We start from the raw sequence: 23,842 nt of genomic DNA, 5'->3' as shown, positions 1-23,842 counted from the left end.
ACCTGGGGCGCAATAACCCCAAGCAGAGCTACAGGCTGGGAGATAAGTGGTTGGAAAGCTGCCAGGCAGAGAAGGACCTGGGAGTGATGGTGGACAGTCGGCTGAATATGAGCCAGCAGTGTGCTCAGGTGGCCAAGAAGGCCAACGGCATCCTGGCTTGTATTAGGAACAGCGTGACCAGCAGGGCTAGGGAGGTGATCGTCCCCCTGTACTCAGCTCTGGTGAGGCCGCACCTCGAGTACTGTGTTCAGTTTTGGGCCCCTCGCTACAAGAAGGACATCGAGGTGCTTGAGCGGGTGCAGAGAAGGGCGACGAAGCTGGTGAGGGGCCTGGAGAACAAGTCCTGTGAGGAGAGGCTGAGGGAGCTGGGCTTGTTCAGCCTGGAGAAGAAGAGGCTCAGGGGCGACCTTAGCGCTCTTTTTAGGTACCTCAAGGGAGGCTGTAGCGAGGTGGGGGTTGGCCTGTTCTCCCACATGCCTGGTGACAGGACGAGGGGGAATGGGTTTAAGTTGAGCCAGGGGAGTTTTAGGCTAGATGTTAGGAAGAACTTCTTCACTGAAAGGGTTGTGAGGCATTGGAACAGGCTGCCCAGGGAAGTGGTGGAGTCACCATCCCTGGAAGTCTTCAAAAGACGTTTAGATGTAGAGCTTAGGGATATGGTTTAGTGGAGGGCTGTTAGCGTTAGGTTGGAGGTTGGACTCGATGACCTTGAGGTCTCTTCCAACCTAGAAAATTCTGTGATTGACATCGATTCCAGGAGGATCTTCTCCATAATCTTGCCAGCCACAGGGGTGAGGCTCACCATTCGGTAGTCCCATGAGTTCTCATTTCTACCCTTTTTAAAAATGGGAGTGATGTTTTCCTTTTTCCAGCCAGCAGGGAGTTCACCTGACTGCCAGAACTCTTCAAATATGATGGAGAAAGGCTTGACAACTACATCAGCCAGTTCCCTCAGGACCCTGGGTTGCATGTCATCAAGCGCCATAGACTTGCACGTGTTTAGTTCCTTCAGGTGTACTCAAACCTGCTCTTCACTTTTACAGCGGGTGGGACTTGGCCCCTCAGCTTCCATCTCTGGGTTCAGAGAAATAAAAGACTTGGGAAGCCTGACTGGCAGGGAATATTGAGGCAAAGACGCTGCTGAGTACCTCAGCCTTCTCCATGTCTGTCATTACCAGTTCACCCTTCTCATCCATCACAGGGGGTACACTCTCCTTGGCCTTTCATATCTGAGCAATGTATCTATAGAATCTATTCCTGTTAATCTTTGCATCCCTTGCCAAGCTCAGTTCCATTCATGCATTGCTTTCCTTTTCCCATCCCTCCACATCTGAAAGAGAAACATGCTTGAGGGCTTGAGAAAAGTAACCCTGGATCCACAGAAGCCATTTGGGAAACAAAACATGTAGGTCGGAAGCATGATTTTGTGGAGGTGCAGAGCTGATGGGCACATTGTGCAGGACGCGCCTAAAGATCTTTGTGCCCTTTTCCGTCCTGAATACAACGCTGCTTCCTTCTCAGGAATGGAGGAGCCAACAGAGGTGAGACAGAAACACTGAGATGGTAAATGCCATCAGAAAGCTGATCCCAGGAAGATATGGGGAGGTCAGGAGCAGCCTGAACAAGAGACATGAGATTTTGGGGTGGAAATAGGAGCACGGCCAGCAGAAATTATTTATTTCATAGAGGTAAGAGCATTCATGCAATGCCAGTAGTGCAGTAACACTGACTTAAAACAGTCACATATGGACCTTACCTTACTCGAGCCAGTAATTTTAACGCTTAAACCTAAACTACAACACTCTGAAAGGAATCAATTTTCTCTCTTGATAACCGTAATCCCTTCCCTTGACACTAACATTAAAATGCTCTATTTAACCCTAAACTCCATTGCAGAGGTAAAACACCCGTAAACCACAGAGCTTGTCCATACCTCAATTACAGACGTGACAGCACAAACAGAACACCAAACACTCCCACTAAAACTTCGCTTAATCTCTAACCCAGAAAGTAAAAAGAGATACCAAGGGGGCTAGAGAAAGTTCAGCTCCACCTCAGGATCTCCTGTCCCAGCAGGAGGAATGTGACCGTGGCAGTGACTGTGAGGTCACTTCTGTCTCTGCACTTGATAGGGCAGCAGCAGGAACCTGTCACAGAAAGGGACTGGGAGGTCACTTGTGTCTGGAGGAGGCAGGTCAGCCTTGACTTCTTCCTGGGAGCTGCACTTTTGGGCTGACTTCTGGCAGTGGCCCTGCTAGGCCAGCAGAAGGCACCTGCTTGGCATGCTGACTGGGGGATCCCCTCTGCCTCCAGAGCCAGGAGGACCCAGACAGAAAGAAGGCCCCAACATGGGTTGTCCTGTTCCTTCTGCTTGAGTCCATGACTGCACAGCAGCAGGCACAAGGCTTGGCTGTGTCCAGCCAAGAAGCTTCAAGGCCAGCAGCAGGCCCTTGGCTTGGAAGCTGCTGCTGAGGTGACTTGTGTCTGCTTGGCTGAGAGGCCACAAAGAGCCTGCTGGGTTGGGCTGCCTACTTCAGGAGTGGTTTCCACCCTGATGGAGCTTCCTTTGGTAGTAGAAAAGAGCAGGAGAGAAAAAAATGCCACAAAGTGTTCCAGGAAGGTTGGCACTGGCCATGAGGAGGAAGAAATGTCCAGGGGAACAACTGGTCTTGCTGCTAATAACAGAGGCAAAGAAGGCATTAAGTGTCTCAGCCTTTACCTCATCCCTTGTCACTGGGTTTTCCCCCCAAAATCCAATAAAGGATTATGATTCTCCCTAATCCTCCTTCATTTATACTATTTATATAATATTTATCTTATTTTATTTTATTTTTTTATTTGTCTTTGACAGTAATAGATGGATTGAGCTCCAGCTGGGCTTTGGCCCGTCCACTTTTGACATGCACAGCCCCATAACATTCAGGACACAGCTTCAGAAAAACTGACAGTATGCATGAGAAGAAAGCACAGCAAATGTGGAACCTGACAGCCTTCCATCTCCTACCTTCTGTGACTGTGTTGCAATTCCCTTCAGCTGGTTACTCCTGAATTATCCAAATATCCCTGCAACTCTTGCTGCTGCTGCTGTCTAGCCAGATATAGCACAATTACACGAAGGTTGAACTGTCTGCCTGCTCACATTAACAGCTGATAGAATGGAGCATCACTGTGGGTGAACCTTGAGAATCTGCAGGATTTTGACTTCAGAAAACCCTTAACTTTAACATAGAGAAGAGCCCAGTCCTGTACCAGAGGAAGAGGAACCCCACACATCAGGGCAGACTGGGACCCTGTTGAGTGAGCAGTGCCCAGGAGGAGGAGGCCCTGGGCACCACGAGGGATGCCAGAGAGCAGTGGTGCCTGCTCACAAGGAACCAGGCCAGCTTCCTACAGAGCTGCCTTATGAGGAGCATGGCCACCAAGATCTGAGGTATCACGCTCAGCTCAGATCTGCTGTGACACCACAGAGATAAGGGTCTGCAGCCAAAAAGGAAAGGTGTGGAGGTCTTGGAGTCCCTAGAAAGCCATGTATAGACAGGAAATAGGGCTGTGACAAAGCTGGAAGTCCCAACAGGACCAGGTCTTTGTGTCCATGCCTATGGCTGTTTTCTCTGCCACTGAGGCCTATGAGGAGAAGACAGCTTATCATTGAGGAACCAGGGCTTCACAGCCTCCTCACCCACACCCATGAACCAGGCAGGGGTCATACCATTCTCCTGCACTTGGCAATGCACATCCCCATCTCCCACTGCCCCACAAAGAGCCCTGAGCAACCTGTCAAGGAAAGGATCTCCCTTCCGAAACACTTGGGGTCAAGGCCTGGCCCTTGTGCTTGGTGACACACATCCAGTTTTCCTACACATCAGTGTCACCTTCACATTGCCTTTGTCTCCTTGTCCTCACTGCCGCCAGGGTTCTGCTCTAACGCGTTCCAAGGGAGGCTGTGTCAGTGCTGGCCCTCAGGGGGACACTGCAGGAATCTTGCCTCTGACTTGGACTTCAGCAGAGATGTCTTCAATTGTCTCTGAGTGCCTGAGGTTCATAGGCTCATCATCAAAGCCCCCAGAGGGGTGATTGCAGTGCCTTAGGCTGGTGCTGTGCTGCTGAGCTGGGCCGGGCTCGTGGGACAGAGAGAGCTCGTGGCAAGAGGGCCCTGCTGCAGAGAGACAGCTGTGGCCAGGAGCAGCTCCTCTGCACAGCGCAGCAGGGCTGGGGGCTCTGACTGCAGCTGGCACACAGAGAGGAGAGAAGGAGAGAGGGCTTGGAGGCACTGAGGAGCGCAACAACAGAGGGCAGCGTGTGGCAGGACACGTCTGCAGGCTTTTGACACTGTGAGGCTCTGGCAGCAGGGCACTGCAGGTTGGGTTGCCAGAGGGGTCTTCTACAGCTGGCACATCTGATGGCTGATAGCATCTGTTGGAATGGGTCTCACTCTTCTTGTAATTTGGACTAGGAGCAACTTAAGAGAATGGCATTTATGAATGGGCGTTTCAGGAGGAAGACTGAGGCTTGGTTAGTCTGAAGAGAAAGGCTTTTTTGGATCCTTTGCTTTAAGATTCTTGCAGTGGAGGGGAATCTGAGTGAGTGTGAGCCCACAGCTTGTGCAATGGGGTCTGTTAGCACGAACAGGGAAGAGATATGGGGACAGAGAACCAGTTCCCAGCAAGGACATGGGCAGGCAGTGAGAGGGAGCTCCTGCCAGAAATGCTGTGTGAGGGAGGGCTCAGGCACCTCCCTGGGACAATCGCTGCTCTTCTCTCCCACCAGCACAGGGCAGCTGAGACCAGAACGGATGGACAGACTGGTTGTGCTCTCTGTAGTACACTCTGCACTAGAGGAATAGTATCTGTGACTCTGAGGATCCACAAGGCTTTGCTTGTAGTGCAGCAGGAATGACAGTATAGAAAAAAGAAATTGCCACAGCCCTTCTCTGCCATTGGGTGATTTGGGAGTAAAAATTTCTGCATATGAAGAGTTAAACTGATCTGAGAATACCCCATGTTCCTCTTAATTTTTTTTTTTTTTTTTTTTTTATAGGTAGGGACTGTTAAATACACTGCCTGCAGAAGAGTCCCCTGTTCCCATGGACTACCTTAGGCAGCATCCGTCAGGGCTCATGAAATGAACATGCCGAATGTCTGCTTAAAAGGCCAATATTGAATCAGATATCAACAGATATCTGTGTTGTATTTTCTTATTGCCTTTTCCCTCCTTGGGAGAACCCCATGGCCAGAACCAGCAAATGCCCAACATCAGCTCAGTGAGTGAATTCCTGCTGCTGGCATTTGCAGACACGCACGAGCTGCAGCTCCTGCACTTCGCGTTCTTCCTGGGCATCTACCTGGCTGCCCTCCTGGGCAACGGCCTCATCCTCACTGCCGTAGCCTGCGACCACCGCCTCCACACCCCGATGTACTTCTTCCTCCTCAACCTCGCCCTCCTCGACCTGGGCTGCATCTCCACCACTCTGCCCAAAGCCATGGCCAATGCCCTCTGGGACACGAGAGCCATCTCCTATCAAGGATGTGCTGCTCAGGTCTTTCTGTTTGTCTTCTTGATTGCATCAGAATTTTATCTCCTCACTGTCATGGCCTACGACCGCTACATTGCCATCTGCAAGCCCCTGCACTATGGGAGCCTCGTGGGCAGCAGAGCTTGTGCCCAGATGGCAGCAGCTGCCTGGGGCAGTGGCTTTCTCAATGCTGTCCTGCACACGGCCACTACATTTTCCCTGCCCCTCTGCCACGGCAATGTTTTGGACCAGTTCTTCTGTGAAATCTCACAGATCCTCAAGCTCTCCTGCTCAGATGCGTACCTTAGGGAAGTCGGGGCACTTGTGTTTAGTTTTTCTTCAGCCTTTGGTTGTTTTGTTTTCATTGTGCTGTCCTACATGCAGATCTTCAGGGCAGTGCTGAGGATTCCCTTTGAGCAGGGCAGGCACAAAGCCTTTTCCACGTGCCTCCCTCACATGGCAGTTGTCTTTCTGACTATCAGCACTTCCATATTTGCCTACCTGAAGCCTAAATCAATCTCTTCCCCATACCTGGACTTGGTGGTGACATTTTTATACTCGGTGGTGCCTCCAGTATTGAATCCTCTCATCTACAGTATGAGGAACCAGGAGCTCAAGAAAGCCCTGTGGAGATTGATGATTTAATGTGTTTCAGGAGAATAAGTGCTCAGTCTGCTTCTGCAGATGAGTCTTAATGTCACTCATTATAGGAACAGCCTATATTCTGTTTCTTTTCGTTTCTGTGTGTGCATTTTATTAACCGATTTCCTTAGTTTTAGTTCAGTTAATGTTACCCACTAAAATGATATTGGTCATCCCAATTCCACTTTGGTATATATTTTTCAAGTCTAGCTCAGCAACTGTACACAAAGATCATGTCTGTCTGTGTATTTCAGGAAGGAGCTTGCACTGCCTGGTCTGTGTGCAGGGGTGCAGAGGAAAAGAGTCCCATCCCAGCAGCACAGCCAGGGAGCACCAGCGCTTGGGGCATGCAGAGCTGCTCTCTTGCCACTGCCGCCCTGTCCTGCTGAGCCCTGCTGGTGGGGTCAGGCCCGGCTGCTCCTGCAGCTTGGTGCCAGTGCTGCTGTGGGGCTGTGCTGGGACTGCAGGCAGGGACAGGCAGTGGGCACGGCAGTGGCACAGCTGGCCTCCACTGCAGCACTTCCTTCCTAAGGGGGGATCTCCTCCAAGGTGGCCTGACCAGAGCTCAAGTGCTCAATCTGGTGTGAGCAGGCAGAGGAGAGATCTGCAGCCCCACGGCTCAAAAAAGCCCCAGCAAAGGAGCCTGGCGAGTGATTCCTTGCAGCCCTGGGGCAATGGCAGTGACCCCATGAGCTGGGTCTGCCTCCCAGCCTGCCCAGCATGGCCCTACAGAGTGCCCCCATGCCCCAGACACCACAGCCCCCTCGCACTGCAGAGCAGCACCACCAGCTGGGGCTGGGGCTTCAAGGATGCTTCACATGAGTGTCTTCTAGGCCAGCTTCAGACTTCTGGACTTGAGTGTGATCTTCACTGTGCACAAGGAGCTGAGAGACCGCCAACAGGCATGGGGCTGGAACATTGCCTGCAAGGTCCCTCCTGCCCTAGCACCTCCCACGACTGGCATGGAAATGGCTCCTGTGTGTCAGAGAGGATGGGAGCCCAGCAGGTGTGCCATGAGCTTGGAGGATCACCACCAGATCACTTCTACCTGGGCAGGTCCTGGCCCAAAAAGGGGGTGTTTGGTAGGTGTGGTATTATAAGCTCAGTGGTGCGTCAGAAACACTAAGTCCAGCAGGAAGCTAATGGCTGTTAAATGGCCTGTGATGTGACTGCTTTCTGAAGTAGCTGACAGGTCACCCTTGACTCCTGGCTGGGATCTGTGCCTTTAGGCTCACATCTGCCAGTGTCCATGGTAGGGCAGCAGAAGGCACTTGCTGTGCATGTAGTTTCTGAGATCGGCTCTTTCTAAGTACCTGGTAGGCCCCATAGAGGAAGAGGTCTTGGGTAGGGGTTGTCATGTTAGAGGTGTCAGCTTTTGCCTGAAGTCATCCTTTAGGACTGCTTTCAGTTTTCTACACAGAGGGGGCCACTGCCTCCAAGACGCTTGGGGCAAACTGCATGAGGGTTTGGGAAAAGATAGCCTGGGTGCACAGAAGCCATTCCGTATCTAAAAGTTGGAGGCAGGAAACAAAATTTTTGGGGTGGTACAAGAACTGCTGGGCATATTGTGCAGGGTTCACCTACACCTTTGTGTTCTTTTCCATCCTGACTTAGGTGCCATGTCAGTCTCAAGACAGGAGTAGCCAACAGATATGAGACAGATACTCTGAGATCATGAAAGCCATCAGAAAGCTGCCCCTAGGAAGATGACTGATATGGGAAAGTCAGGAGAAGCCTGGCCAGGAGAGATGTGAGATTTGAGGGAGGGAAGAGGAGTTTGGCCAGCAGAAATTAATGATTTCTGTGAGGTTCGAACATTCAGGCAATGTTGATTCTGCTGTAATGCTGCCTTAAAACAGTCATGTAAAGCCATTCCCCTATTTTAGCCAGTGTCATTTATCCCCAAACCTAAATGCTACTCCACACCCTGACAGGAATCCACTATTCTTGTGCCTGATATCAAAGTATCCCTTCAAGCTAAAACACAGCCTATAGCCGTTTGCCTTTATCTTTAGTCTCTTGCTCACCCTGATCTGATCAGCTTGTGGGCCACAAGGAGGAGATGGGTGGGAATGCTGTGATGAGCTCAGCTCTGCCTCAGGATCTCCTGCCCCAGCACGAGGAATGTGACCGTGGCAGTGACTGTGAGGTCACTTCTGTCTCTGCACTTGATAAGGCAACAGCAGGAACGTGTCACGCAAAGGGACTGTGAGGTCACTTGTGACTGGAGGTGGCAGGTCAGCCTTGACTTCTCCCTGGGAGCTGCACTTTTGGGCTGACATCTGGCAGTGGCCCTGCTAGGCCAGCAGAAGGCACCTGCTTGGCATGCTGACTGGGGGATCCCCTCTGCCTCCAGAGCCAGGAGGACCCAGGCAGAAAGAAGGCCCCAACATGGGTTGTCCTGTCCCTTCTGCTTGAGTCCATGACTGCACAGCAGGAGGCACAAGGCTTGGCTGTGTCTAGCCAAGAAGCTGCAAGGCCAGCAGCAGGCCCCTGGCTTGGAAGCTGCTGCTGAGGTGACTTGCGTGTGCTTGGCTGAGAGGCCGCAAGGAGCCTGCTGGGTTGGGATGCCTACTTCAGGAGTGGTTTCCACCCTGATGGAGCTTTCTTTGGTAGCAGGAAAGAGCAGGAGAGAAAAAACTGCCACAAAGTGTTCCATGGAAGGCTGGTACTGGTTACAAGGAGGAAGAAATGTCCCTCAAAGGGTCATGCTGTGTTGCCAGAGGTCACCCTCTGATCAGACCATGGCTTTGTGCTTCAACGAACAGCTGGTGAGGTGTGATGAGACATCGGTGAAAGCAAGGGATGAGAGCAAGATGGTGAACAGGGATTGGTAGCTGCAGACTTCAAGAAAATAGGGCAATGTGTGGGACAGCATTGGAAAACCTGCAGAGGAGAAGGCAGAGGGTGCTGGTAAAAAGGGAAGGCCCTAACAGCCGTGAAGTTTTTGTCTCTTTGGCTAGAGCTTAGGAGGAGATATGTTATATTCATAACATATCTGGAGAACAAGTCCTACGAGGAGCGGCTGAGGGAGCTGGGCTTGTTCAGCCTGGAGAAGAGGAGGCTCAGGGGCGACCTTAGCGCTCTCTATGGGTACCTCAAGGGAGGCTGTAGCGAGGTGGGGGTTGGCCTGTTCTCCCACGTGCCTGGTGACAGGACGAGGGGGAATGGGCTTAAGTTGCGCCAGGGGAGTTTTAGGTTAGATGTTAGGAAGAACTTCTTCACTGAAAGGGTTGTGAGGCACTGGAACAGGCTGCCCAGGGAAGTGGTGGAGTCACCATCCCTGGAAGTCTTCAAAAGACGTTTAGATGTAGAGCTTAGGGAAATGGTTTAGTGGGGACTGTTAGCGTTAGGTCAGAGGTTGGACTCGATGATCTTGAGGTCTCTTCCAACCTAGAAAATTCTGTGATTCTGTGATTCTGTGATTCATTGTGATGGGGACTCATGGATTCCTTGCAACCCTGTGCAGCAGCTCAGAGGTGTAGTACCACTGTTGTTCTCACATCATCACACTGCCCACCACATCCCACAGACCCCAGGAAGAGCCTTGAGCCAGATGTGGGGGTGCAGGATCTCCCCTTCCAGTGGCTGGGGTCAGGCCTTGGCTCTTCTGCATCACCAAATCCAACCAAGACTTTTCTCAGCACAGTGTTTTGCCTGTCTGTAACCATGGCCTCCAGTTATCTGCCCTAACAAGTCCCTATGGAAATTTTGTTAGTAACATCTCTCAGTGGGGCCCATTAATATTCCAAGTCACTTCAACTTTTCCTTCTGACTTTACTTTCTCTAGCAGTTGCATCATTCTCCTCTCAGTACCTGAGGTTCATAGACTCAGCACCACAATACACCATGGAACTCATTAAAATGCAGAAATTCCTAACATCTCTTCCATAGTACTCTTCAAGCCTTCATGCCTTGTGTAGCTAATTGCAGAGCTTGCATGATGTAGTCAAAGAAGATTTCAAAAAGTAGCTAATAAAAAATATATCTAGTTTTAAAGGCTGATTTTTGCTGCATTTCAGTTTTGAGCATCATTCTCCTCTTGGTATTGATCCAGGGGGATTTCTTTGGAGTCCTCCATAGGGAGGAAAATCAGAGTCTGGAGGTCTGACACCTCCACTGCCAGCAGTGCTCTTTGTCCCTGTAACTGCAGCCCAGCCCAGCACTTGAAACCCTTTCTAAGATAATTCAGGGAAAAAATGAAAAATAATAAAATAAAATTAAAATTAAAGAAAATTAAAAAATTAAAAAAAATAATATTAAAGAATATTAGGAAAGGAAAGGAAAGGAAAGGAAAGGAAAGGAAAGGAAAGGAAAGGAAAGGAAAGGAAAGGAAAGGAAAGGAAAGGAAAGGAAAGGAAAGGAAAGGAAAGGAAAGGAAAGGAAAGGAAAGGAAAGGAAAGGAAAGGAAAGGAAAGGAAAGGAAAGGAAAGGAAAGGAAAGGAATAAAGTAAAATAAAATAAAATAAATTGAAATGACAATTGGATCCTGAGAAATTCTACATGAATTATAGTAGACAACTGGACATCAATGGTCTCTCTTGGGTCTTCTGTTGAAAACTCAGGATGAAAAGTAAAAAAAAAAAAAATTCAAGTGGCTGTACCTGTACCCATGAGCTCGGCTTCTTTGGGGAAATTTTTCAATTCCAGTCACGGAAACCTAAACTGAACGATGTGAAAGGACCTGCCAGTAAATAGAGTAGGGCAAAGTCCTACTTCCTGTGCTATAGATGCAGAAGGCAAAAAGAATTGCATTGTGCCTGACACTACTCTGGGACATGTCACCCAGGTCAGGCAACTTTACCTTAGTGCTGACAAGGCCATCACTAAACCACACTCCAAAGAACTACATCTACACCTTGGCTCTCCAGTCGATGACCCAGCTCATGGATGGCAATCAGGGAGTCTCGGTTAGCGCAACGCTGCCTCAGGTGTGTCACCATGGTAGCCATTGGCACCTGCTGTTTTTCAACCCTCAGCAAACCCCCAACAGAAGGGTTCTGTGGGAGGCCAAGCAAGGTAGACAACAGTTTCATGTCCTTTATCTCCAAGGCAGCTCTGCCAAAGCCCCACCAGTGGTGCCCTCTTGGAATTCTGAATTCCCTCTCCTGAAGCAGTCTGTGATGAGGATGCACATAGCCTCTGGGCCAGTCTCAATGGGGTGCTTTTGCCATTCCTTCCCAGTTAGACTCACTTCAGCCTCCAGTACAGTTAACTGTTGGGCTGCCCCTGTCACTCCAGAAATACAGGTGGGTTCTACCTCTTTCTAGCTTGATGGCATTAGGGTACTCTGTGCACCAGTGTCCAGTAGAGCCTGATACATTTGTGGGTCTGATGTACCAGGCCATTAAATATACCCAGTCCAGTAAACCCAATTGTTCCTTTCCTCCCTGCCTCCCCCTGGCTGGAAGGAGGACCCCTCTAGTCCTGCTCATAGTATTCATTACTGTGTCTGGTAGATGGACCAATGGAAACACGTCCCACCATGGCACTGTCATTCCATGTGGCAGGGGAAGGGAGCCGACAGTCAAGGGACATATTTGGGTGGGGAAGGTGGGGCCCAGCAGAGACAAGGAGTCAAGGCAGTGGGCTGGGGGAGGCCAGCAGAAGCAGCCCAAAGGGTGGTGCTGCTTGTGAGGACACGTTTGTGGCAGCAGCCTGAGTGGGCAGCAGCTGTGCGCAGGCGAGGGGAGGCCAGGAAGCGCATGCCAAGAGCGCTCCTGCCAGCAGAGCCAAGGCCGGGGCCGAGGCCGAGGCCAAGGGCAGAGGCAGGCCCAGGGCAGGGGGCTGCAAGGGCCATGCTGAGCTCCCTGCCCCTGCAGCACCGCCCTGGCCCTCGACCTCCTCTCCCCTGCCCCTGCAGCACCACCCTGGCCCTCGGCCTCCTCTCCCCTGCCCCTGCAGCACCGCCCTGGCCCTCGGCCTCCTCTCCCCTGCCCCTGCAGCTCTGGGCTCCCTTGGTGCAGCCCTGGCTCTGCAGCACCAAGCCCTGCTGGGAGCCCTCCCCTGCATGCTGCCACCATTCCCTGACGCTGCTGTTGCCCTCTGCCGGGCACTGCCCAGCCCAGCTCAGCTCCTGCCCACCTCTCCCCACCTCCCTGCCACAGCTCCACATTCCTCTCCAGCATGCCATTTGCCATCAGACTAAGCACCATGGGGACAGTCCCAGGCCAGTCAAGGCCAGTTATTGTTTGCTGAGCCATGGCCAGCCAAGAAGGGAGCTGCCAGTCCAGCACTACACTGAGCACTCTTAGATTCTGATCAATAGTGAAGCCCAGTAAAGTAGGGTTCCCGTTCATGCAGCAGTTCCTTGGGTATATTCCTAGCACCAGCTTTGGAAGAGCTGTGCAATGAAAGAGATGCCACTGTACAGACAACAAGATTGTCAGCAAGATACATGAGATCTCAAGACTTAGTTGAATGTGAAAGCACAAGAGAACAATGAGGAAGCCAAAGGGAGCAGCAGTGACAAGGCCACGTCCTGCTGCTGGCCATGGCCATGGCTCCAGGGAAGCAGCAGCCCCAACCCGAAGGCAGCAGACAGGCAGAGCCCAGTGGGCGGTGAGCCTCTTGGCCCTGAGCCTCTCCTGCGTGCTGGGGCTGCTCCCCCCAGAATCAGAGGAGATGGGAAGAGAGGGATACTGAGTCCAATGAATTTATGCTGTCTTCTTTATTGTCTATACTTACAGAGGAAATCTAGTTCAATAGGTTGATTAGAAGACGTAGTTAAAGTAAATAAATTACTTAAAAAATTAAGCCAATATCAAAAGTTATGAAAATAATCAAAATGAAAAATGAAATGAAAATCTCTCATGTCAGCTTCTCAAATAGAATGGTAGCATTTAGAGGATTATTATTAGTAGTACAATATGATAATAATACTAAGTACAAAAAACGATATGATACAAATCACAATAATGTTAACAACACTGGTGCTTAAGAAGCACATATAGAAACAGTTTCCTCACTGCAACCTTGAGCTCCTGGTTCCTCATGCTGTAGATGAGGGGGTTTACTGCTGGAGGTACCACTGAGTACAAAAGTGACACCACCAAGTCCAGAGATGGGGAAGAGATGGAAGCAGGCTTTAGGTAGGCAAACATGGAAGTGCTGAGAAAGAGGAAGACCATGGCCAGGTGAGGGAGGCATGTGGAAAAGGCTTTGTGCCAGCCCTGTTCAGAGGGTATCCTCAGCACTGCCCTGAAGATTTGCACATAGGACAGCACAATGAAAACAAAACAACTAAAGGCTAAAGAAATACTAAAACACAAGTGCCCCAACAAGTGCTCCCCCAGCTCCAGAGGGGATAGGAAGAGATGGCAGCTCAAAACAATGAATTTCTTCTGGATTCCTTATTGTGTTTATCTACACAGGAAGCCTGGTTCTATAGGTAAATCTTTAAGAAGTAGGAGGTTAAGATTAATATTATTTATACCTGAAACAATAGCTAATGAAAATAACAACATAGACAAATAAAAAAAAAAAAAGTATCTTAAAGTTTTTAAAAAATAGGTGTTTCTGATTATAAGCTTATTGTTATAGTCAAAGAAGCTGAAGAATATGTATTCAATCAGTGTCCTCACTGCAACCGTTAGTTCCAGGTTCCTCACATTTTAGATGAGTGGGTTCACTGCTGGAGGCACTGGCGATGGGAACAGACTGCAGTAGAGACTAATGAAATTCTCCCAGTTTCATTTTTGTTTTATTTAAACAAGAATAGACTATAAAGGTATATGAAATTATTGACTTCATAATAATAATAATAAAATAATAATTAGGAGGCTTAGAATAACATTAAATCAAAGCCACAAATTATAGGAAATAATAATAAAGAAAATTACTTTCAAGAATTTGCATTAAGAGTGTTTGTTTGCAGAAATCCTATTAGTATTTTATGCACATTATTAATACTGAAGGAAGAGGTATAAAACAGTTTCCTCACTGCATGTTTGAGCTCCTGGTTCCTCATGCTGTAGATGAGGGGATTCACTGCTGGAGGCAACAGTGAGTATAGAACAGCCATCAGCAGGTCCAGGGATGGGGAAGAGATGGAGGGGGGCCTCAGGTAGGCAAATATGCCAGTGCTGACGAACAGGGAGACCACGGCAAGGTGAGGGAGGCACGTGGAAAAGGCTTTGTGCCGGCCCTGCTCAGAGGGCATCCTCAGCACTGCCCTGAAGATCTGCACATAGGAGAAAACAATGAAAACAAAACAACCAAGGACTAAAGAAATACTAAACACAAGTGCCCCAACTTCCCTGAGGTAGGCATCTGAGCAGGAGAGCTTGAGGATCTGGGGGATTTCACAGAAGAACTGGTCCACAGCATTGCCTAGACAGAGGGGCAGGGAAAATGTAGTGGCCGTGTGCAGGATACTATACAGAAAGCCACTGCCCCAGGCAGCTGCTGCCATCTGGGCACAAGCTCTGCTGCCCACGAGGCTCCCGTAGTGCAGGGGCTTGCAGATGGCAATGTAGCGGTCGTAGGCCATGGCAGTGAGAAGAAAATATTCTGCTGATATAAAGAACAGAAAGAAAAAGACCTGTGCAGCACATCCTTGATAGGAGATGGCCCTGGTGTCCCAGAGGGCATTGGCCATGGCTTTGGGCAGAGTGGTGGAGATGCAGCCCACGTCGAGGAGGGCGAGGTTGAGCAGGAAGAAGTACATGGGGGTGTGGAGGCGGTGGTGGCAGGCTACAGCGCTGAGGATGAGGCCGTTGCCCAGGAGGGCAGCCAGGTAGATGCCCAGGAAGAGCGTGAAGTGCAGGAGCTGCAGCTCGTGCGTGTCTGCGAATGCCAGCAGGAGGAACTCACTCACAGAGCTGATGTTGGGCATTTGTTTTGTATATGTTGTCCTGCTAAAGGAACAGAAATAGAGTGATAATATATCAGGATTATCTGAGAAAAAACATTTCCATTTTTCAGTTAAACCTCTCAAAGCATTTGACGAACTGCACTTAGACAGTTGGCAGATCCTTTTCCTTCATTGGTTTCAGTTGTTCTCTGCTGGTGTGTCCTTGAGCTGCAGGGTAATTGCACTAAGGAGGTTCTCCTGAGAAGAACCTAGACACTGCTGAGAGCAGAGGAATCCAGGCTCAAAGTGCCCATCTGCACACCCCTCACCCTGGCCCCATACTCCCCTTTCCCCAAGCACATTGAATGCCAGCGTGCTGCTGCCAGGGGAGGCAAGGCCAGGGAGGGACAGAGGGACACTCAGCAGACCCTCCTGTGCTGCAGCTCTGCCTGCAGATGAGGCAGCTCCTGCTGGGGACAGCGGGGGCTTGAGGGCAGAGGCTGTGCTGGTGGGAAAGGAGAGCAGGGGGTGTCCCAGGGAAGGCGCCTGCTGTGCAGGGGGTTGTGGGGAGGTGCCTGAGCCCTCCCTCGCACAGCATTTGTGGCAGCAGCTCCCTCTCACCGCCTGCCCAAGTCCCTGCTGCCTCCCTGCTGGGAGATGGTTCTATGTCCCCACATCTCCTCCCTGTCCATGCTCACAGACCACATCCATGCTTCCACTGCACTGCAAGATTCGGAAAGCACAGAAACTAAAAAATCCTTCCTCTTCAGATTAACCAAGCCTCAGATTTCCTCTGGAAATGCCCTTTTTTAAATGCCATTGTGTATAGCACATTCTATTCCACATTAAATGTAGAGTAAAAGCCATCCTCACAGATGCTATCAGCCATCAGATGTGCCAGCTGTAGAAGACCCCTCTGGCAACCCAACCTGCAGTGCCCTGCTGCCAGAGCCTCACGGTGTCAAGAGCCTACAGATGTGTCCTGCCACACTCTGCCCTCTGTTGTTGCACTCCTCAGTGCCTTCAAGCCCTCTCTCCTTCTCTCCTCTGTGTGTGCCAGCTGTGGTCAGAGCCCCCAGCCCTGCTGCGCTGTGCAGAGGAGCTGCTCCTGGGCACAGCTGTCTCTCTGCAGCGCTTGCCAGGAGCTGCCCTTGGGCCCAGGAGCCCGGCCCAGCTCAGCAGCACAGCACCCGACCATGGCATCGCTTGCTCTGTGCCCTTGGGCTCCCTCGAGGTGTCCCTCAGGGCTGACAGCTCCCCAAGGCAGCAGGGTCTCTGCTGGGGTGTGCTCATTGAGGCAGACTGAACTGATCATCTACTGCTCCTCTCTGAACACAAGATTTTTAGAAGTGTGGTTTGTGCTGTTGGACTGTGGTTGTCAAACATGATGTGCTTTAACCTGCCAGGCAGCTCAGCACCACACAGCAGTTAGCTCACACCAACTCCCCCACATGCTTATTGGTTGAGGTCAGGGCAGTTGAAAGGACTGAAATGGTAGAGAAAGAATTATAATAGTAATTATTTTTAGTGCTATTATTATTATGTACAAAACAAACTATGCACAGTGCAATTGTTCATTACTGACTGATCTCCAGCCTGTCCCCAACTGGTAGAACATTCTGGTAACCATCTGCACCTGCTCTTCTTTCATCTTCAACAAGTCCACAAATGGAAAGGTCCTCCCAGGGACTGGGCAAGGTAGACAGCTCTTTAACATCCTTTAAAACCCCGCCTGTACCCTTTTGGATCTTGGAAGTACCGTCTCATGGGGAAGTTTATGTCAAGGTTTCATAGATCAACATTCTTCTCCCTCCTTTCTTTTCTGGGCAGTAGTTCTTTTCCATTCTCAGGAGCCTGATTTTCACACCCACTGTTTTCTCCTGCATGTAGAAGCAGTGGAACCTGGCAAAGGTTGGTGCTCTGGCCTAGCAAGAGCAGACCTTGGGCGTCTGGTCTAGGCCCCAGACTACACCTGGGGTCTGTCACTGGGGCTGGAGTGGCTGCAGGGCATGTCAGAGGTGTTGGAGTAGCTTCAGGGCCCATCACAGGGGTTGTAGTGACACTGAGTGAGGCTTCCTTTGGAATTCCCTTTGGAATTGCCAAGGTGATAACCCTTCCTTTTCAAGCACTTCTGCAGTTTTTAAGGATTCTGCATGTGCTCAGGGGGGAAGTTCCAAAGCACTGGAGGTGCCCACTGCTCTAGGTTCCTGCCCAGATCCTCCCATGCTCCCTGCCACTCCTAACTCTCCAGCCTTGGGGCAGGTCTCTGGAGGGCATTCTTCAAGAGTTGCTTATCCTTAAACAACAGTTGAAACATATTCAGGAGACATCACAATAGGACCATCCCATGGATATTCTAAGCTTTGTAGAGGTAGTGTAATTGCCCTGGAGGAGAAGGGGGAGGTGTAGAAGTGGAGAAGTGTACATCCCTTTTCCTCCCCTAGATTGGCTTCCTAAGGCAAAAAGGTGAAGAGCATTATTCTTAATAGTTTCTGAGTGATGGTTCCTGAGGTATGGAGGTGATGGCAATGCTCAGTACAAAGAACAGATTTGTCACCTGACCAGTAATTTTATAAACTCACAAGCCAGTGCTACACAACATAGCAAAATAACTTTAAACCAGCCACAGAAATGATAAACATCACAACAGGAACACATGCAGCAAGTAATGTGCTATACAACACATTTCTGAAAACAAGCCCAACAGACCCGAGATCCAAAATGTCGACCTTGTGATCAGCAACTATTAAACTGGTTTAATGCTTATAACAATTTATCTTTAGTACTCTGTAGTAAGATCTGTCCTTCTCTCAACCCTTTGTGCCCCACACTGGGTGCCAAAAAGACTGCTGTGGTTTAACGCGGCAGTTCGAGTACATGGAATTATTTGAACAAGTCCAGATCAAGGGGCTAGAGCAAGTCTTCTATGAAGGCACACTGAGAGAACTGTTCTGCCTGGAGAAGACAAGGCACCAGGGAAACCTTAGAGCAACCTACCAGTACTTAGAGAGGACCTACAGGAAAGCTGAGGAGACAGTCTTTGTCTGGGAGTGTAGTGATAGGACAAGGAGTAATGACTTTAAAATAGAAGATGGTAGGTTTAAATTAGATACATGGAAGAAATTCTTTCCTTTGAGGATGGTGAGGCACTGGAACAGGTTGCCTGGAAAAGCTGTGAATGTCCCATCCCTGGAAGTGTTCAAGGACAGGTTGAAATGTGTTTTGAGCAACCCGGTCTAGTGCAAAGTGTCCCTGCCCACTGCAGGGGGGTTGGAATAAGATGATCTTTAGGTCCCTTCCAACCCAAACCATGATCCCATGTTGCTATATCTATGACACTGCCATCATTGACCATGTGAAGCTCATAAAGGCTCTCCTCAGAGATTTTAACCAAGCCCTTTCCCAAAATTTCATCATCCCCCTGGCCAGTCCTCAGGTTGCTTAGAGTTGGTTTTGGAAGAAGGAGAGAGGTGCTGGTACAGCTGCTGACATCGTCATAAGACTGATCTCAAAGACCTTGGAAAATACAAATTGATTAAAATCATTCCTTAGGACTTAGAAAAGGCAGATGTCAAACCCATCTTCTACTAGAAGGCTGAGCAAAAGGATGATTAAGCCTAACCAAGGATTATAACGCCAGCCTTCACCCTAGCCCCCAGTCAAGAACTAAACAAATCTCCAATCTCCAAAGCTTGATCTTCCCCTATAAATTGAGCAGGCATCTTGAGAAGAACACCGATCCTTCCCTTAAAGCCCTACCATTCCCTTAACCCTAGAAGGTGACCTCTAATCCCTATATGTTAATCTGAACACCTAATTCCCAAAACTCTCCACCATGCACACAACGCATCTCAGCTTCAACCCCACTCCTATCCCTAACTTCAGCTGCTTGTCCCCTTGGGGCAGGGCAGGGACTGTGAGGTCCTGCAGCAGTCCCATGGCATTGGAAGAGGCATGTGAGGTGACAGGTATGTGATCAGATCACAGGCCACAAGGAGGAGCTGGCTGGGAATGCTGGGATGGGATCAGGTGTGCCTCAGGATGTGCTGGGCCTGCAGGAGGCACGTGGCTGTGAAAGAGGCTGGGAGGTCATTTCTGTCTCTGGAGCTGACGGACCAGCAGCAGGAAACAGCACAGATAGGAACCGTAAAGGCCAGAAGCATGCTCAGGGCATTGAAGATGATGGTGAGGCACCTTCTGTTCTGGTCAGGTGAGAGACCACAGGAAGGCTGATGGCATGGGAGTCATGCTTGAGGTACAGTTTGTGAGACCATAGAATTAGAGAATGGCTCCTGTTGGAAGAGACCTTAAAGGTCATCTGGTACACACCACCTGCCCATAAGCAAGGATGCCCCCCATGAGATCAGGTTGCCCATGGCCTCATCTACCCTGCTCTTGATCAGCTCCAGGAATGGGGCATTCACAGCTTCTCTGGGCAACAGTTTCCATTGTCTCACCTCCCTCTGAGTGAAGAATTTCCTCCTAACTTCTAATCTAAATCTCCCCTCATTTAGCTTAAAAACATTCCCCCTTGCCCCGTCATTATCTGATTGAGCAAAGAGTCACTCTCCATCTTTTTTATAAGCCCCCTTTAAGTACTGAAAGGCCACAAAGAGGTCACCACCAGAGCCTTCTTTTCTCCAGGCTGAACAGCCTCAGCTCTCTCAGCCTTTTTTAATAGGAGAGGTGCTCCAGCCCCTTGATCATCTTTGTGGGCCTCCTCTGGACTTGTTCTAACAGACCCACACCCTTCTCATGCTGGCGGCCCCAGTCCTGGATGCAGGACACCAAGTGGGGCCTCACAAGGGCAGAGTACAAGGAGTAGAAGTAGAAGTGACCTCCCTCCACCTGCTGGCCACTCCTCTGCTTATGGAGCCCAGGATGCAGTTGGCCTTCTGGGCTACAAGCACAGAATGTACTGTCTCATTGTCTCACTGTCGATCTCACTGTCTGTCATAGATAAAGATATTAAACAGCACCAGTCCCAGGACAGACCCTTGAGGTACAACACTTGTCACCAGCCTCCACTTGGACATAGAGCCGTTGAGCACCACTCTCTGCGTGTGACCTTCAAGCCAACTCCTTATCCACTGAATGGTTCACCCATCAAATCCGTATCTCTCCAATTTGAAGATCAGGATGTCATGTGGGACAGTGTCAATGGTCTTACAGAAGTCCAAGTAGATGACATTGGTCGGTCTTCTGTTGTCTGATGCGGTCACTCCATTGTAGAATGTCATCACATTGGTCAGGCACGATTTGGCCTTTGGCGAAGCCATGCTGGCTGTCTGAGATCACCTCTTTGTTTTGCATGTGCCTTGACATCAATTCCAGGAGGATCCTTTCCATGATCTTTTGAGGCACAGAGGTGAGGCTCACCATTCGGTAGTTCCATGGGTTCTCATTTCTACCCTTTTTAAAAATGGGAGTGATGTTTTCCTTTTTCCAGTCACCAGGGACTTCATCCGACTGTCAGGACTCTTCAAATATGATGGAGAGAGGCTTGACGACTACATCAGCCAGTTCCCTCAGGAACCTGGGGTGCATGTCATCAGGCCCCATAGACTTGTACTTGTTGGGTTTCTTCAGGTGGTCTCAAACCAGCTCTTCACTTAGAGTGGGTGGGACTTTGCAACTCCAGCCTCCATCCATGGGTTCAGGGAAATGAAAGACTTGGGAAGCCTGACTGGCAGAGAAGACTGAGGCAAAGATGTTGTTGAGTCCCTCAGCCTTCTCCATGTCTGTCATTACCAGTTCACCCTTCTCATCCGTCACAGGGGGTACAATCTCCTTGGCCTTCCTTTTCTGAGCAATGTACCTATAGAATCTCTTCCTATTATTCCTTGCACCCCTTTCCAAGCTGGGTTCCATTCATGCCTTGGCTTTCCTTTTCCCATCCCTGCACATCCAAAACTGAAACATGTGAGAGGGCCTGGGAAAAGTAGACTGGGATCCACAGAAGCCATTTGGGAAACAAAACTTGTAGGTAGGAAGCACAGTTTTGTGGAGGTGCAGAGCTGATGGGCACATTGTGCAGGATGCTCCTAAAGACCTTTGTGTCCTTTCTTTCCTGACTACAATGCTACTTCCTTCTCAGGAAAGGAGGAGCCAACAGAGGTGAAAAAGATACTCTATGATCATGAATGTCATCAGAAAGCTGACCCCACTAAGATATGGGGCGGTTAGGAGAAGCATGGACAAGAGAGATGTGAGGTTTTGGGGTGAGAAAATGAGCATGGACAGCAGAAATTAATGATTTCATGGAGATAAGAAGGTGCATGTAATGTTGATGCTGTAGTAACAATGACTTGAATGAATCATGTATGACCCTTTACCTTATTTAGGCAGTAATTTTAATCCTGAAACCTAAATGCTACTCCAACACTCTGACAGGAATCCCCTACTCTAATGCTTGAATTCAAAGGATCCCTTCAAGCAAAATTAAGCCCATAGCCCCATTCCCTTTCCTTTATTCTCTTACTCACCCAAATGCCTTCCCTGGACACTAGTATTAAAATGCTCTACTGATCCTTAGATTTCTTGGCAGACCTAAATAAAACCCTAAACCACAGAGCTTATCCATACCCTAAAGTCAGAAGAACACCAAACATTCTCAATAAACCTCTGTTTACTCTCTTACCCAGAAAAGCAAGCCCTAGTCCCTAAGGGACTAGGGAGAGGTGAGCTCTGCCTCAGAATCTCCTGCCCCAGCAGGAGGAACATAACTGTGGCAGTGACTGTGACGTCACTTCTGAGTCTGTAAACACTGAGTCACTTGCTGAGTGCTGTAAGCAGCCAGCAGCTGGGCAGCAGGGGATGGACAGAGCAGCCTCCTGGAAGTGACTTCTGGCTGAGGTTTTTGCCCATAACAACAACATTTTCCACTGCAGTGGAGCTGTGTGGCTGTGTGCTATGTACAGGACATTCAGCAAGCACAAAGCGGGGATACAACCAGGGAGAGACAAAAAGGTCACCTTGAAAGAAAGATAATGTGAAGGCTCTAATGAGACAAGAAATGAGTATTGTTCGGGGAAATTTCCCCTAACAGTCTTTATTTTTCCTTCTATGCAGTGTCCTTGATGAAGGGCAGAAAATGCCCAACAGCAGCTCTGTGAGTGAGTTCCTCCTGCTGGCATTCGCAGAAACGCGCGAGCTGCAGCTCCTGCACTTCGCGCTCTTCCTGGGCATCTACCTGGCTGCCCTCCTGGGCAACGGCCTCATCCTCAGCGCCGTAGCCTGCGACCACCGCCTCCACACCCCCATGTACTTCTTCCTCCTCAACCTCGCCCTCCTTGACCTGGGCTGCATCTCCACCACTCTGCCCAAAGCCATGGCCAATGCCCTCTGGGACTCCAGGGTCATCTCCGATCAAGGATGTGCTGCACAGGTCTTTTTTTTCTTCTTCTTCGTAGGAGCAGAGTTTTTTCTTCTCACTGTCATGGCCTACGATCGCTACGTTGCCATCTGCAAGCCCCTGCACTACGGGAGCCTTGTGGGCAGCAGAGCTTGTGCCCAGATGGCAGCAGCTGCCTGGGGCAGTGGCTTTCTTATTGCTGTCCTGCACACGGCCAACACATTTTCCCTGCCCCTCTGCCACAGTAATGCTGTGGACCAGTTCTTCTGTGAAATCCCCCAGATCCTCAAGCTCTCCTGCTCACATGCCTACCTCAGGGAAGTTGGGGCACTTGTGTTTAGCATTTCTTTAACATTTGGTTGTTTTGCTTTCATTGTGCTGTCCTACGTGCAAATCTTCAGGGCAGTGCTGAGGATACCCTCTGAGCAGGGTCAGCACAAAACCTTTTCCACGTGCCTCCCTCACCTGGCTGTTGTCTCCCTGATGGTCAGCACTGGCATGTTTGCCTACCTGAAGCCCCCCTCCATCTCTTCCCATTTCCATTCATGGATCTTGTTGTGGCAGTTCTGTACTCAGTAGTACCTCCAGTAGTGAATGCCCTCATCTACAGCATGAGGAACCAGGAGCTCAAGGATGCAGTCAGGAAAATTTTTGGAAACCTGCTTTTTTGGATTCAATAATGACTGTGAGTTCCCTGATTATTTCAGGAACCTTGAAGAAAAAATAATTCTTATATTTCTCTAAAATATTTTCTTAAAATTATTTCTTTTGATTTAAATAATGTTATCCTTAACCTGCTACCTGACTTTTTTTTTTCATTTAAAATACCCAATCTTCTAATTACCTAAAGAAGCAGGCTTACCATGTAGAGAAACACACACAAAAAGAAAAACTAAAACAAAAACAAACATCAGAACCACATTGTTATCAGTTACCATCTCTTCCCATCTCCTCTGGAGCTGGGGGAGCAGCCCCAGCATGCAGGAGGGGCTCAGGACCAGGAGCCCTGTTGTCACATGGAGGTTGGTTCAGGGCTGCTGCTTCCCTGGAGCCAGGGCCATGGCCAGCAGCAAAACGTGGCCTTTTCACTGCTGCTCTCTTTTGGTCTCCACATTTTTTTTTCCTTTTCTCTTTTATTTGTGTAAGCCCTCAGATCTCGTGTACCTTGGTGACAGTCCTGTTGTCTCTACAGTGGCATCCCTGTGGCTGCAGGAAGCAGCAAGTACAGTGCAGCCCTGGGTCACAGCTGGCCTCCCTGCTAGCACCACAGTAACAAGAGGGTCTTGCTCAGGGCAAACCCACAAGCCCAGACGCCTCTTCCAAAGCTGCTGCCAGGAACACAGAGAAGGGGTTGCTCCCTGTTCTTCTGTTTTCTGGGCATCTTTGTGGAGCTCAGCCTTAAAAAGTCCCAGGGTGTTCTGTGAGGGATCAAGAGCTGCACCAAGAGCTCTCTTTATGGTGGCACTTGCCTAAGTAGACAACTGGATTCATCTCGATGGGACTGCACCTCCTGTAGTGGGGCTGATGGCCGATGAAGGCC

At 49.7% G+C, this 23,842-nt stretch overlaps 3 protein-coding genes across 3 annotated transcripts in view; 2 read left to right on the top strand and 1 right to left on the bottom strand.

The window, feature by feature from the left end:
* Window positions 1-5,242: 5,242 nt before the first annotated feature.
* Window positions 5,243-6,157, top strand: LOC309888261 (olfactory receptor 14C36-like; the record flags this gene model as incomplete). The annotated part of the gene is made up of 1 exon (XM_082780499.1): window positions 5,243-6,157. The coding sequence occupies one exon, from the start codon at window positions 5,243-5,245 to the stop codon at window positions 6,155-6,157; it is 915 nt and encodes a 304-aa protein (XP_082636625.1).
* Window positions 6,158-7,385: 1,228 nt separating this feature from the next.
* Window positions 7,386-14,990, bottom strand: LOC309888260 (olfactory receptor 14C36-like; the record flags this gene model as incomplete). The annotated part of the gene is made up of 3 exons (XM_082780498.1): window positions 7,386-7,493; window positions 13,123-13,184; window positions 14,159-14,990. 3 exons carry the CDS (start codon window positions 14,988-14,990, stop codon window positions 7,386-7,388), a joined length of 1,002 nt encoding a protein of 333 aa, XP_082636624.1.
* A 7,051-nt stretch (window positions 14,991-22,041) lies between these two features.
* Window positions 22,042-23,842, top strand: part of LOC309888259 (olfactory receptor 14C36-like) — a gene marked incomplete at both ends in the record, with an annotated part of 130,148 nt that continues 128,347 nt past the window's right edge. Inside the window, one exon of the mRNA XM_082780497.1 lies at window positions 22,042-22,732. Within this exon, the coding sequence (XP_082636623.1) occupies window positions 22,042-22,732 (691 nt within the window). The remainder of the gene's footprint in view (window positions 22,733-23,842) is intronic.

Source organism: Aythya marila, assembly GCF_965140915.1.
Source record: "Aythya marila genome assembly, chromosome: 28".
In the NCBI taxonomy this organism is placed as follows: domain Eukaryota; kingdom Metazoa; phylum Chordata; class Aves; order Anseriformes; family Anatidae; genus Aythya; species Aythya marila.
The sequence above is the reverse complement of the archived record's forward strand: the minus strand, read 5'-3'. Positions and strand labels throughout refer to the sequence as shown.